At 37.0% G+C, this 15,154-nt stretch overlaps 1 protein-coding gene across 9 annotated transcripts in view; it reads left to right on the top strand.

Annotated features, from left to right (window-relative positions):
• Positions 1 to 15,154, top strand: part of HERC1 (HECT and RLD domain containing E3 ubiquitin protein ligase family member 1) — a 235,788-nt gene that overhangs the window by 170,888 nt on the left and 49,746 nt on the right. For 7 of the 9 annotated variants that reach the window (XM_066274158.1, XM_066274165.1, XM_066274163.1 and 4 more), the window contains exons 43-48: positions 50 to 174; positions 1,156 to 1,376; positions 2,253 to 2,518; positions 3,541 to 3,593; positions 4,262 to 4,462; positions 5,147 to 5,321. In XM_066274158.1, the coding sequence (XP_066130255.1) occupies positions 50 to 174; positions 1,156 to 1,376; positions 2,253 to 2,518; positions 3,541 to 3,593; positions 4,262 to 4,462; positions 5,147 to 5,321 (1,041 nt within the window). The remainder of the gene's footprint in view (positions 1 to 49; positions 175 to 1,155; positions 1,377 to 2,252; positions 2,519 to 3,540; positions 3,594 to 4,261; positions 4,463 to 5,146; positions 5,322 to 15,154) is intronic. The other 2 variants (XM_066274161.1, XM_066274162.1) reach the window with 2 other exon arrangements.

Genomic DNA, 15,154 nt, shown 5'->3' on the forward strand with positions numbered 1-15,154 from the left:
TCATGATGGCTTTTAAAAATCTGTGTTGCTTTCAAACTTCCACGTATAGCCCTGATAATCTGGATCACACAGAGAATGCAGCCTCTGGAAGTGGACCACCAACTAGGAGTCGCTCAGCAGTAACAAGAAGGCACAAGTTTGATTTAGCTGCTCGCACATTGCTAGCAAGAGCAGGTAATTATATGTTTCACATCCTTCTCTTGGTGAAAATATCATATAGCTTGCTTATATTTTAAAGTCAATGTAAAAGGAACATTAAAGAAGATGTAAAGTAATGATACTGAGTACTCATCAGTTCCTCCACATTAACAGTGACTATTGTATATTACTTTCTATGCATTTGCATAATTTTCAATAATTGAAACTACAGCATATATTTATAGATTTATTCTGAAGTTCCCTCTGGGTGTAGAAAGCTATACTGGTCACTTTTAGACACTGAGCAATTTTATAAATGCTCTGTGCCCTTAAGGAACTTATAATTTAAGAAGTAGTGATGCATATTTAAAATTAAAACTTTAAAGTGATAAAGAGCTGGTAAGTGCACTGTGCCAAAGAAGTAGGCACTGGCTTTTCTGAAGTACTCTGTGGGCCTTAGGGCTTCACTATTAGGTAAGACCCTAGATACACAAAAATAAATTCCCCCATTACGTTAGTAAATACATATGTCTAGGATTATGTTCTGGACATGTGGAGTGTAAATTGTAGAGAACATATAATAGAGTTTGATCCTTGAAATAGTAAAACACAAATAGTGAACAATAATTTATGCGACTGGAGAGAGATTGAGACTGTTCTAAAAAATATAGGATGTATATTTAATATATAATGAAGAGGCTGATTTTTTAAAAAAACTAATAAAACAGTAACAGCCCACATTCATTGTTTTTTATATAATAAGCATCACAAAGTATTTTACATGGATCATTTAACTTAAACCTATCAACAGCCTTACCAGGTGTGCGTGCTATTTGTTGTCCCTATTTTACAGAGGAGGAAACACATGTGATAGGTAAAATTTTGTGTTTATGGTCTGGAATCCAATAAGTCAGCTGAGGTAGACTCTCACTTGCATGTATGGCAGTTAAGAATTGGCGAAATATTCAGAATTATTTTATACATGCAAATAAAATACCTTTTTTGTTTTGTTCTGAGCGGGACTATACCGCTCTGTGCAGGCCCACAGGAATCAAAGTCGGAGAGAAGGAATATCTTTGCAGCAAGATCCAGGGGCATTGTATGACTTTAATTTAGATGAGGAATTGGAAATTGATCTTGATGATGAATCGATGGAAGCTATATTTGGACAAGACCTGACCAGTGAAAATGATATTCTGGGAATGTGGATCCCAGAGGTACTGGATTGGCCTACCTGGGTGTGTGTGACTGCAGCGGGGGCTGCTCTGACTTCTTTTCCTGCCCTCTTGTTTATACAGTTTACTAATAACAGCCTTGCTTAAAGTTTTAACACCAAAAAGTCTTACATCTCATCGTAAAGTTTGGGGCTCTAATGGTTAATGTTACTTTCATACCTATTAACTAATAAGAAAAAGTCTCTCTTTTTGCTATTTCTGTGCAATTTTATTGCTTCTCTTCCCAGACTAGATGAATAGAGCCATACTGTGGCAATATTTGATTCCCTGTCATAGATTACAGACAGGCATCTAGTCCCAGTTGACTCTGCTGTGTGTGTAACATGGCTGCTGTTTTCATCTTGCTATCTGAATGCATGCTCTTCTCCTTCAGGTTATGTTTAATCACTGTTAATGCCTTATTCTAGGAACCAGTGCCACCTAGAACTTGTAAATACCTCCATCCAGGGCCAGGGTACATGGTGGGTTTGTATGTTTACATTATTTAGCATTATACTTCTGTAGCACTGAAACTGGAAAGTTCATAGGTGTAAGTTCTATGGGAAAGAGTATCTACCATATTAGGTTTATAAGATAAATGAATCCTAATAACTTCTTAGAAATGCAGAAAAATCATTTGAGATGGGGCACATTGTCATTTTTACTTTTTCATAGGGTAGTCAGTCAGCTTTATAAATTATTACAGAGAAGAATGGCAAAAAAACACTTTTCAGATTGTTTGATGTGCATTCTGATTAGAAATTTGTTATGTAGCGTTAATGAACATATTGCAAACATTCCAGCCTCTGTAAACAAAGTAGTTAATTTAATATCAATAATGAGCTCTTCTTAATTTTATGTTAAATTGACTAATAATTTGATATATAATCATTTGTGCAGCATGTTTGTGAGTCTGAAGACAGGGAAGAAGTGGTGGTGTGTGAGCTGTGTGAATGCAGTGTTGTCAGCTTCAATCAGCACATGAAGAGAAATCACCCAGGCTGCGGGCGCAGCGCAAACCGCCAGGGCTACCGCAGCAATGGCTCCTATGTTGATGGCTGGTTCGGAGGTGAATGCGGGAGTGGAAATCCATACTATCTGCTGTGTGGCAGCTGCAGAGAAAAGTACTTAGCCCTGAAGACCAAGTCCAAGACAAGTTCTGAAAGGTACCTTGAAATTGGAAGGATGTTCAGACCCTCTGAATGAGGAGTAGGTAGCTTCTCTCATTAAAAACATAGGATTTGCAGCTTTTTTCATGGTAGAAGTTACTTTTTTAACCTTTCCTAAAGCCTGTTATTACTGAATAGGGGGCAGGAGAGATTGAGGAATTCATGTTCCTGTCAGAGCTGGGAACCTGTAGCCCAGCAACAGTAGTATCTCAGCAGGTTCTTCACTGGAGTTCATGTTCACCTTTGACCTGTTGGCAAGTTGTGGGGTGGGAGGATCCTTGCCTTAACCTTTAAGAAATGTATGGTCAGTTTTTTTCCATTGGTGATTTTCATCATATTTTTGACATCTTTATCTTCATGAAAATGTAGATTAAATGAGCTTCCATGAAAATAGTATCTTTTTATATCCTTGAAGAGCAATTTAATCTCTAGTGAGTAGGGTATTTGACCTTATTGTCACCTATTAAAATCTTTAAGGTATTCTGGAATAGGTTTTTTTTTTCTTCCTTTTTCCAGTGAGGGAAAGAGAGACAGACAGGAGGGGAGAGCGATGAGACATATCAACTTATAGCTGTAGCACTTCAGTTGTTCATTGATTTGACCAGGGGCTCCAGCTGAGCCAGTGACACCTTGCTTAAGCCAGTGACTTTGGGATCATGTTAATGAGCCCACAATCAAGTCAGTGACCTTGGGGTTTTGAACCCGGGCCAATGCTGTGTCCACTGCACCACCACCTGGCCAGGTTGTAATAGGTTTTGATTTAAAAAGGTGTAGGTGACCCAGAAACCTCCCCAGTAATTTGGTAATATAGTCATTCATTTTGTAAATATGTTTATACCACCTACATATCAATCGTTTTTATTGGTTTCTATTACATTAGCCCATAACATAAAACACACTTTTTTTATTTTGTGTTGCTTTATTAATGATCTTTAAAAATGTTCTAATGACTTAATTTGCATTTTTGGGGTACTAACTGTTTTATATAAAAAATACAATGTTCTTCATGTTTGGTGCAGGTACAAGGGACAAGCTCCAGATCTAATTGGCAAGCAGGACAGTGTATATGAAGGTAGTTGTTTTGAGAGCTTCTTTATTTTACGTGTATTTTTATGTATACCTTCTGCTTAACATCTGGTTGCTAAAATTTACCTTTGTGTGTTTGTATTTATATACATGTTAAACTTTCATAAAAAGCTCAAAGTAGGATGATAGCAATATCCTTAGTTTTAAAAGTTAAAGGAAAAGGACCTGGGTTCAAATACTAGGTATACCACAGGATGTGAATTTCTGTGTAGCATTTGGTTTTGAAGTAGGGAAAGTATATGTACACTTTCAATTTCTGTCCTAATTGAGGAAAGGAAAAAAAATTGAACTGAGCATTAATTTATCTGGAGCATTCGTTTACTTGAAAGAACTCATTCCCTAATGATTATGGACAAGGTTAAGAAATCTTTTGGCCCTATAACTATTTTTTATTAGTTGAAACCTCCATTTCCAGCTATAACATTTGCTCTTGGTTAGATGGATTTGACTGCTCTGACTCCCGTTTTTCTTCTAGTGTCCCTGTGCCTCAGTTGTGCAATTTGGTTGGGTCACCAGGAGATGGTGCCATAGTTCATAATGTGGGCCCTGGGCTTTTAGTCCATCTGTATCTTCGACATATCTCACAATAATTATTGCCAGCAATTGTATCATGTTTATATTCACACACCATACATCTCTTTATTTAAATTCCAGAAGATTGGGACATGTTGGATGTTGATGAAGATGAAAAGCTAACAGGTGAAGAAGAATTTGAATTACTTGCTGGACCACTTGGTTTAAATGACCGACGTATTGTACCAGAACCAGTTCAGTTCCCCGACAGCGATCCACTGGGAGCATCAGTAGCAATGGTAACAGCCACCAACAGTATGGAAGAAACTCTGATGCAAATAGGTAAATAGAAGTGCTGATTGGCATGGGTTTCTTAGAGTCTGTATTGATTTGTTTCTTAAATAAATATTAAGAGGAATGATTCAACATTGTCCCACCACATCAGGTATCTTAAATCAATTTTTTAAAAAACATTTTGAAGGTATAATGAAATATGAAGATTAAATTTCTTTTTTGTTTCTATGAAATAGTGAATTGTTAAAAAAAATTGTGAAATATGATTAAGATTTTTTTAGCTTTGTGATAAGAGAATCCTAGAACTGACTAAAATCTATTTTGCAGTCTTTTTCTACTTGGGTGAGAGGGTGTGGTAACTTTTTGCTGTAGGGAATATAAAATAAAGAATTGGGGCAATATTGATGACCCTTTATGTGTAAAAAAGCATACCTTTTCTATATTTAAAACTATCTTTTCTATATTTGTTAATACCAGTAGATGTGATACATGAGCAAAATAAGTAAAACCAAAAAGTTTTAAGCATATTTTTTCTTTAATAGATTATTAATTTAGAAATAATCTATTTTTCCCAAGGAATTTTCTGTATAACAAAATTCCAGGTAAGCAAATCACATTGGTTTGCTGTATTTCCTTGCAGCCTAGAATGTAGGTAGAACAAGAAAAATTTTCAGTAGTTCAGATATTTTTTCTTTTTGTGTTGAGAACTAAACAAAATCTTTTTTTTTTCAGGTTGCCATGGTTCTGTAGAAAAGAGTTCCTCTGGGAGAATCACGTTAGGTGAGCAGGCAGCTGCCCTAGCGAGCCCTCACGACCGCGTGGTGGCTTTGAGGAGAGTGACTGCCGCTGCGCAGGTCCTTCTGGCCAGAACCATGGTCATGAGAGCTCTGTCTCTTCTCTCTGTGAGGTAAGTATTATTTTTGCTAAGTTAGCTTCTAGTGTATGTTAGACAGAAGTCTGGTAGTATTTGGGAGGGTGAGGTATAATTTTTAGAAACTTGAATATCTACTGTTAAATGACAAAAGTTGGACATAGTCATTATTGCTATTCATTCATACAGTGTTCAGTTAATACCTGGTTCTTCTTACGTAGAAAATAATGCCATTATAGTAACTGAGTAAATTGCAAATATTTTATTATCTAAAATGGGAAATTAAAGATGTTGATCCGTTTGGTGCAGGGTAAAAATAAAAAGGCAAATGAGTTTTTCTGCAGAATTCACCAACTGTGTAACTAATTCAACCTGCAGATCCCATCATGGAGACTCTTGTCATGTTCATACTGTGGAGTATAATATTAAAAAAGGGAAGAGAACCAAGAGTTCCTAAAAGACATCTATTTAAGAAACGGTTAAGCTAGGGTATTTAACTATCAGTGAAGACCAAAGGACCCTGAAAGAAACTAAAAAGAAAATTTAGATAAGACTGTGTAGTATTGGCTTAAAAATAGACAATTTGGAGAATGGAGGAGAAGAGTTCAGAAATTGACCCATGCATGTAGATAAACACTTGATTTATGGATTGATTTATGACAGTGTTTACACTGGAGAGCGATGAGGAAAAGATGGTCTCTTTAATAACTTGGACTAGATTGGATTTTTTTATTCACATAGGGAAAAAAATGAGTTTTGGCCCCAACCTCACAATATAAAACAAATATTTCCAAGTGGCTCTTAGATCTAAACCTAAAAAGTAAATAATGTTTATATAAGGTAGCATAGGAAGAATTTATTCTTCATCTTAGGAGAGGCAGAGATTTCTTTTTATTTATTTATTTATTCATTTTAGAGAGGAGAGAGAGAGAGCAGAGACAGAGAGAGAGAAGGGGGGGAGGAGCTGGAAGCATCAACTCCCATATGTGCCTTGACCAGACAAGCCCAGGGTTTTGAACCGGCGACCTCAGCATTTCCAGGTCGACGCTTTATCCACTGCTCCACCACAGGTCAGGCGAGGCAGTGATTTCTTAAGCAAGTCACAAAAGGCATTCACCATAATAAAAAGATTGGTATATTGGACTGCATAAAAAAAGAACTTTTGTTCAGCAAAAATTACTAAGTCAGAAAGTAAAAAAGAAAAAAAGAAAAAGTCACTGAATGGGAGAAGATATTTACAATGCATATAAAACCAACAGAATATGTGAAGAATTCCTGTAAATCAATAAGAAAAAGATTTACAATAAAAATAAAAGGTCAAAATACAAAAGACGATGTCCAGATGTCCAATAAATGTGTAAAATGAGGAGTTCAACCTCATCAGTTTTCAGAGAAATGAAAATGAAAATCCCATGAGATACTACTACACACCAGAATGGCTATAATTTAAAAGACTAGAGAGAAAAGGTGAGCATGAGGGTATGGAATACTTAGAACTCTCATAAACTGTTGCTGAGAAAATAAATTGGTCCAACTACTTTGGAAAACTGGTTGATAGTATCAACTAAAGGTGAATACTAATGTAATCCATGACCTAGAAATTCACTTCCCAGTATACATCCAACAGAAATTCTTACGTATGTACACCCAAAGACATAAATAAGCATGAACATTCACAGCAGCACTGTTTATAAGAGCACCATGCTGGAAACCACCTGGTTATCATCTGTATGGATAAATTAATTGTGGTAGATTTCTTTCTTTTTTTTATAATTTTATTTTTTTAATGGGGTGACATCAATAATTCAGGATACATATATTCAAAAATAACATGTCCAGGTTATCTTGTCGTTCAATTATGTTGCACACCCATCACCCAAAGTCAGATTGTCCTCTGTCACCTTCTATCTAGTTTTCTTTGTGCCCCTCCCTTCTCCCCCCCCCCCCCCCCCCCCGTAACCACCACACTCTTATCAATGTCTCTTAGTCTCACTTTTATGTCCCACCTACGTATGGAATAATGCAGTTCCTGGTTTTTTCTGATTTACTTATTTCACTTCGTATAATGTTATCAAGATCCCACCATTTTGCTGTAAATTATCTGATGTCATTTCTTATGGCTGAGTAGTATTCCATAGTATATATGTGCCACATCTTCTTTATCCAGTCATCTATTGATGGGCTTTTTGGTTGTTTCCATGTCCTGGCCACTGTGAACAATGCTGCAATGAACATGGGGCTGCATGTGTCTTTACGTATCAATGTTTCTGAGTTTTGGGATTGCTGGGTCATAAGGTAGTTCTATTTTCAGTTTTTTGAGGAACACCATACTTTCTTCCATAATGGTTGTACTACTTTACATTCCCACCAACAGTGTATGAGGGTTTCTTTTTCTCCACAGCTTCTCCAACATTTGCTATTACCTGTCTTGTTAATAATAGCTCATCTAACAGGTGTGAGGTGGTATCTCATTGCAGTTTTGATTTGCATTTCTCTAATAACTAAAGATGAGCATCTTTTCATATATCTGTTGGCCATTTGTATTTCTTCCTGGGAGAAGTGTCTGTTCATGTCCTCTTCCCATTTTTTTATTGGATTGTTTGTTTGTTTGTTGTTGAGTTTTATGAGTTCTTTGTATATTTTGGTTATTAGGCCCTTATCTGAGCTGTTGTTTGAAAATATCATTTCCCATTTAGTTGGCTGTTTATTTTGTTATCAGTTTCTCTTGCTGACCAAAAACTTCTTAGTCTGATGTAGTCCCATTCATTAATTTTTGCCTTCACTTCTCTTGCCTTTGGAGTCAAATTCATAAAATGCTTTTTAAAACCCAGGTCTATGAGTTTAGTACCTATGTCTTCTTCTATGTACTTAATTGTTTCAGGTCTTATGTTTAGATCTTTGATCCATTTTGAGTTAATTTTAGTACAGGGGGACAAACTGTAGTCCAGTTTCATTCTTTTGCATGTGGCTTTCCAGTTTTCCCAGCACCATTTATTGAAGAGGCTTTCTTTTCTCCATTGTGTGTTGTTGGCCCCTTTATCAAAAATTATTTGACTATATATATGTGGTTTTATTTCTGGGTTTTCTATTCTGTTCCATTGGTCTGAGTGTCTATTTTTCTGCCAATACCATGCTGTTTTGATTGTCGTGGCCCTATAATATAGTTTGAAGTCAGGTATTGTAATGCCCCCAGCTTCATTCTTTTTCTTTAGGATTGCTTTGGCTATTCGGGGTTTTTTATACTTCCATATAAATCTGATGATTTTTTGCTCCATTTCTTTAAAAAATGTCATTGGAATTTTGATGGGAATTGCATTAAATTTGTATATTGCTTTGGGTAATATGGCCATCTTGATTATATTTATTCTTCCTAACCAAGAACAAGGAATACTCTTCCATCTCATTATATCTTTTTCGATTTCCCTTAACAATGGTTTATAGTTTTCATTATATAAGTCCTTTACATTCTTTGTTATGTTTATTCCTAGGTATTTTATTTTTTTTTGTTGCAATCATGAAGGGGATTATTCCTTTGAGTTCATTCTCAAATGTTTCATTGTTGGCAAATAGAAAGGCTATTGACTTCTGAATGTTAATTTTGTATCCTGCGACCTTACTGTATTTGGCTTATTGTTTCTAGTAGTCTTTTTTGGATTCTTTGGGGTTTTCGATGTATAGGATCATATCATCTGCAAAAAGTGATACCTTTGCTTCTTCTTTTCCGATATGGATGCCTTTTATTTCTTTGTCTTGTCTGATTGCTCTGGCTAGAACCTCTAGTACCACATTAAATAAGAGTGGAGAGAGTGGACAACCTTGTCTTGTTCCTGATTTAAGGGGGAAAGCCTTCAGTTTTGTGCCATTTAATATGTTAGCTGATGGTTTATCATATATGGCCTTTATCATGTTGAGATATTTTCCTTCTATACCCATTTTGTTGAGAATCTTAAACATAAAATTGTGTTGTATTTTATCGAAAGCCTTTTCTGCATCTACTGATAAGATCATGTGGTTTTTGTTCTTTGTTTTGTTGATATGGTGTATTACGTTAACCGTTTTACGTATGTTGAACCATCCTTGAGATTCTGGGATGAATCCCACTTGATCATGATGTATTATTTTTTTAATATGTTGTTGTATTCGATTTGCTAGTATTTTGTTTAGTATTTTAGCATCTGTATTCATTAGAGATATTGGTCTGTAGTTTTCTTTTATTGTGTCATTCTTGCCTGGTTTTGGTATGAGGGTTATGTTGGCCTCATAAAATGTGTTTGGAAGTATTGCTGCTTCTTCAATTTTTTGGAAGACTTTGAGTAGAATAGGAACCAAGTCTTCTTTGAATGTTTGATAAAATTCGCTGGTATAGCCGTCTGGGCCTGGACTTTTATTTTTGGGGAGATTTTTAATGGTTTTTTCTATTTCTTCTCTATTAATAGGTCTATTTAGGCTTTCTGCTTCTTCTTGACTCAGTCTAGGAAGGTTGTATATTGTTCTAGGAATTTATCCATTTCTTCTAGGTTGTTGAATTTAATGGCATAAAGTTTTTCATAGTATTCTACAATAATTCTTTGTATATCTACAGTGTCCGTGGTGATTTCTCCCCTTTCATTTTGGATTTTATTTATATGAGTCCTTTCTCTTTTTTCCTTGGTGAGTCTTGCCAAGGGTTTGTCAATTTTGTTGATCTTTTCAGAGAACCAGCTCCTTGTTCTATTAATTTTTTCTATTGTTTTTCTGTTCTTTATTTCATTTATTTCTGCTCTGATTTTTATTATCTCCTTTCTTTGGCTGGTTTTGGGTTGTCTTTGTTCTTCTTTTTCTAGTTCCTTAAGGTGTGAAGTTAAGTGGTTCCCTTGGGCTCTCTCTTGTTTGTTCATATATGCCTGAAGTGATATGAACTTCCCTCTTATCGCTGCTTTTGCTGCATCCCATAGATTCTGATATGTCGTATTGTCATTTTCATTTGTCTGTATATATCTTTTGATCTCTGCACTTATTTCTTCTTTGACCCATTCATTTTTTAAAAGTATGTTGTTTAGTTTCCACATTTTTGTGGGATTTTTTTCCTCTTTTTTGCAGTTGAATTCTAGTTTCAAGGCTTTATGATCAGAAAATATGCTTGGTACAACTTTGATTTTTCTGAATTTGCTGATGTTGTTTTTGTGGCCCAACATATGGTCAATTCTTGAGAATGATCCATGTACACTGGAGAAAAATGTATACTCAGTCACTTTGGGATGAAATGTCCTGTAGATGTCTATCATATCCAGGTGCTCTAGTGTTTTGTTTAAGGCCACTATATCTTTGTTGATTCTCTGTTTGGATGACTGATCTAGAGCCGTCAGCGGTGTATTGAGGTCTCCAAGTATGATTGTATTTTTGTCAGTTTTTGTTTTAAGGTCAATAAGTAGCCGTCTTATATATTTTGGTGCTCCTTGGTTTGGTGCATATATATTAAGAATTGTTATGTCTTCTTGATTCAGTGTCCCCTTAGCCATTATGAAATGGCCATTTTTGTCTCTGAGTACTTTTGCTGTCTTGTAGTCAGCATTATCAGATATGAGTATTGCTACGCCTGCTTTTTTTTTGTATGTTATTTGCTTAGAGTATTGTTTTCCAGCCTTTCACTTTGAATTTGTTTTTATCCTTGTTACTTAGATGAGTTTCCTGTAGGCAGCATACAGTTGGATTTTCTTTTTTAATCCATTCTGCTACTCTGTGCCTTTTTATTGGTGAGTTTAATCCGTTTATATTTAGTGTAATTATTGACACTTGTGAGTTCCCTATTGCCATTTTATAGATTGCTTTCTGTTAGTTTTGTGTCTTGTTTGATACTTCTTTCATTTTTCTATCTTCTGTTTTTATTTGGTTGTATTCCATACATCTTTCCTCTGTTGCTATCTTTTTTAAATCATGTGCTTCTGTGGTGGTTTTTTCAATGGTGGTTACCTTTAAGTAATGAAAAGGGTTCCTACCCTGTTCATTGTACTGCACTATTTTGTGAGTACTTTTGCACTCCATCGTCCTTTGCTACTGTTAATCTCCATCCTCTCCGCCCCCTTTCTTTTTGTTGTTGTCACAGTTTAAATTTGGTTTTATTGTGTTCTTGGAGCTTTTACTTGTGGCTTTGTTTTTTTTGTTGTTCTTTGTATCTAATTGGAGAACCCCCTTTAGTAATTCCTGGAGTGGGGGTTTTCTGATGATAAATTCCCTCATCTTTTCTGTATCTGTGAATGTTTTTCTGTATCTGTGGATGTTTTTATTTCTCCTTCATATTTGAAGGATAGCTTTGATGGGTATAGTATTCGTGGCTGAAAGTTCCTTTCTTTCAGGACTTTAAATATTGGGGTCCACTCTCTTCTAGCTTGTAGAGTTTCTGTTGAGAAATCTGATGATAATCTAATGGGCCTTCCTTTATATGTTGTATTCTTCTTTTCCCTGGCTGCCGTGAGAATTTTTTCTTTGCCGTTGGTTTGTGCCAATTTCATTATGATGTGCCTTGGAGTAGGTTTGTTGGGGTTAAGAAAACTCGGAGTTCTGTTTGCTTCTTGTATTTGAGGCTTTAGTTCTTTCCACAGGCTTGGAAAGTTCTCATCTATTATTTGTTTGAGTATGTTCTCCATTCCATTTTCTCTCTTCTCCCTCTGATATACCTATTATTCTTATGTTATTCTTTTTGATGGAGTCATATAATTCCTGTGGGGCTATCTCATTTTTTTTAATTTTTGAGTCTCTTTCTTCTTCTCTCTGTTGTGCCTCAAGTTGCTTGTCTTCTATTTCACTAATTCTACCTTCTATCTGGCCTGTTCTATTAGCTAAGCTTGTTACCTCGTTTTTCAGCTCGTGAGTTGAGTTTTTCATCTCTGTTTGATTTATTTTTATAGTTTCAATTTCCTTGGAAATATATTCTTTGTGTTCATTGAGTTGTTTTCTGAGCTCCCTAACTTGCCTTTCTGTGTTTTCTTGTATATCTCTGAGTACTTTTAGGATTTCTATTTTAAATTCTTTGTCATTTAACTCCAAGGTTTCCAATATATTAAATTTTTTCTCCATAGATTTTTCCTCATCTATCTGTGTTACCTCTCTTTCTTTTGTATCCATGATATTCGATTTTCTCTTCCTTGATGGCATCTGAGGGTGGTTTTGTTGATAGTATTAATGAGATTTCATAAAGAATGAAAAGTTAAAAAAATAAAAATTAAAAATCAAAGAGTTGTTTTTTAAAAAAATTAATAATTAAATAAAGAAAAATAAAATAAAATAAAAAATTTAATAACAGGAAATTATTCCCCCCCCCTCCTTTTTTCCTCTCCTCTCCTCTCCCCTCTTTCTTGAGAAAATCTTGTGGTGAACTGTGAATTATATTGTATTAAATTGAACAAACAATGCCTGTACTGGAGTGCCTGAATTGGGGAGAAGTAATAAAGGGGCAAAAAAAAAAAAAAAAAGAAAGGGGGTGTGGATCCACAAAAAGCAAATAAGAAAAAAATTTGGGTCAAGAATAAAATGATTTGCTTTTAGGTATTGGTTGACTAAGAGTTATGATGAGAGGAATAAGAGGGAAACAGGAAAATGGGGGGACAAATTAAAAAATTACTATTGTATTTAGTGGAATAAGAACTAGATAAAATGGAGAGCCAGGGATGGGAGCACTGCTAGTGAGTTAAAAAGGTGAAAGTAAAAAAACCCCAAAATGCCACAAACATAAGTTTGAGTCCCAGATAAGATAGTTTGTTCGTTATTGAGGTTTGAATGAGAGGAGACGTAAAGGAGAAAGGAAGAAACTAATGTAGAGGGAGAAAAGGAAGAGAGAGATAAAAAAAAGAGGGAACCACTAAAATAAGAAAAAAGAGGAGAGAGAGAGAAAGAGAGTTAAGGGTTTTGGAGTGCAACCCTCATAGAGAGAAAGGAAGAGGAAAGAAAAGATAATGGGAGATGTAACACTTATGGGTAGTGTAGTTCAAGGAGAGGAGAGAGTAAGACCGGCAAAGAGTTAAATGACCAAATTGGAAGAGGAAAAAAAAAATCAAGAATGAAGATAAGAGAAACGAACAAATATAATAAAATGGGATAGGTTATAAAGTCTGCGGATTATTCTTGATTTTGAGAGGTTATCTTCTTGCTTTTTCTTTTCTCTCCCTCTTCCTGGTCGGTGACTCTGTACCCCGGGTTCTGCCCCTTTGGCACGCTCAGGTAGAGGTTTGCAGTTGATAAGTCTCTATGGCGATGTCATGTATTGTGCTTCAGTCTCGTTGGCAGTCGAGGCTCATTAGCATTTATAGGCTCCGACAGGGAGAGAGTCCATGTTCCTGGAGCCTCTCTCCTAGTCTTTCCTTCCTCAGTTAGTAGCCTGATAATCCAGCTATGGGGTTGCTGCTGCCTCTGCCTGGATAGTAAGAGGCTCAAAGAGCTGGCAACTCCCCACTCTATTCCCACTCAGCACAGGGCTCTGGGTAAGGCTCAGTCAGTCAGAGCTGCTAGCATAATCAGGCGGGGCTTCTGCCCACTCAAAGACCTCTCGCTCTGCCACTCTGTCCGGTAACACGGGCGGGCGCCCACTCCTGGGGCGCTTGGAGGAAACTCTCGCTCACTATCTGTGCGCAGACCAGGATATCAGGCCGGCAGTCTCACGCTCTGAGAGAAACCCCCGCCTGCACAGAAAGGTTCCAGTGTTGGAATTGGCTCTTGCTCCCTCCCTGTGCGCGACTTTTTCAGGGCGCTGGGGCAGCCTGGAGATTCCGCTTTTGGCCCACACAAAGGCCCCTGACTCTGCCCCTCTGTGGGATAACAGGTGCTCCCACTCCTGAGGTGCTGGGAGGAATCTCTTGCCCACTCTCCGTGCGCATAGACCAGGATATCAGGCCAGCCGCCTCACACTTTGAGTGAAACCCCCACCCACACAGAAAAGTTCCAGCGTTGGAATTGGCTCTCACTTCCTCCCCATGCGCGGATTTTTCAGGGTGCTGGGGCGGCCCAGAGATTCCGCTTTCGACCCACCCAAAGGCCTCTGACTCTGCCTCTCTGTGGGGTAACACGAGTGCCCACTGCTGAGGCACTCAGAGGCATCTCTCGCCCACTATTTGCATGCTCCGACCAGGAGATCAGGGAAAATGGCTGCCCCACTTGTCTTTCTTTGTGTTGGTTTGGCGCGAGTGTTAGGTTGTATTGACTGGGTTGCCACAGGCACAGTTTTTCCTCGGCTTGGATCTCTGTGCCACAGCCTGGCTCAGCCGTTTGTGCCGCGGCCTGGATCTATTCACCCCCTTTGCCCGCCTCAGTTTCTATATTCTCAGTTCCCAGTGAAAGCAGCCCTATTTAGGTTAGTGAGGAAGGCGGAGCATTTCTTACTCCCTATATCCTTCGGGATTTGATTATATATTTAGCCAATTTTTCACTCGACCATACCTTCAGGTGTATTGTGAAACATCTGGAGGCTCCAAGGATAGGTTTTTCTGTTTCTGGTTGAAGATCTTGTTGAGTTTTGGGGCAGATTTATCGGTATCGCTTCCTACCATGCCATTACTCTCTAATTGTGGTAGATTTTATTTATATGTCAATGAAAATGAACACCCAGTACTATAATGCAACATGAACAAAACTTAAAAGCAATATTGATCAAAAGAAAAATACATACTTTATTATTTTAGTTATACAATGTCCAGAAACAGGCAAAACTGACTCATGGCTTTAGAAATTAGGACAGTGGTTACTTTTGAGAGCCTAGTGACTGAGAAGGGCCCAAGTAGTCATCTGAGGTTCTGGCAAAGTTCTTTTTCTTGATCTGGAATGTAGTTGCATGAATTTGTTTAGTTTGTGAAAATTCATGATTTGTGAGCATTTCTGTATGTTATATTTCAGTAATTCAGTTG

The sequence above is a fragment of the Saccopteryx bilineata genome, chromosome 4 (assembly GCF_036850765.1).
Source record: "Saccopteryx bilineata isolate mSacBil1 chromosome 4, mSacBil1_pri_phased_curated, whole genome shotgun sequence".
NCBI classification, from domain to species: Eukaryota; Metazoa; Chordata; class Mammalia; order Chiroptera; family Emballonuridae; genus Saccopteryx; species Saccopteryx bilineata.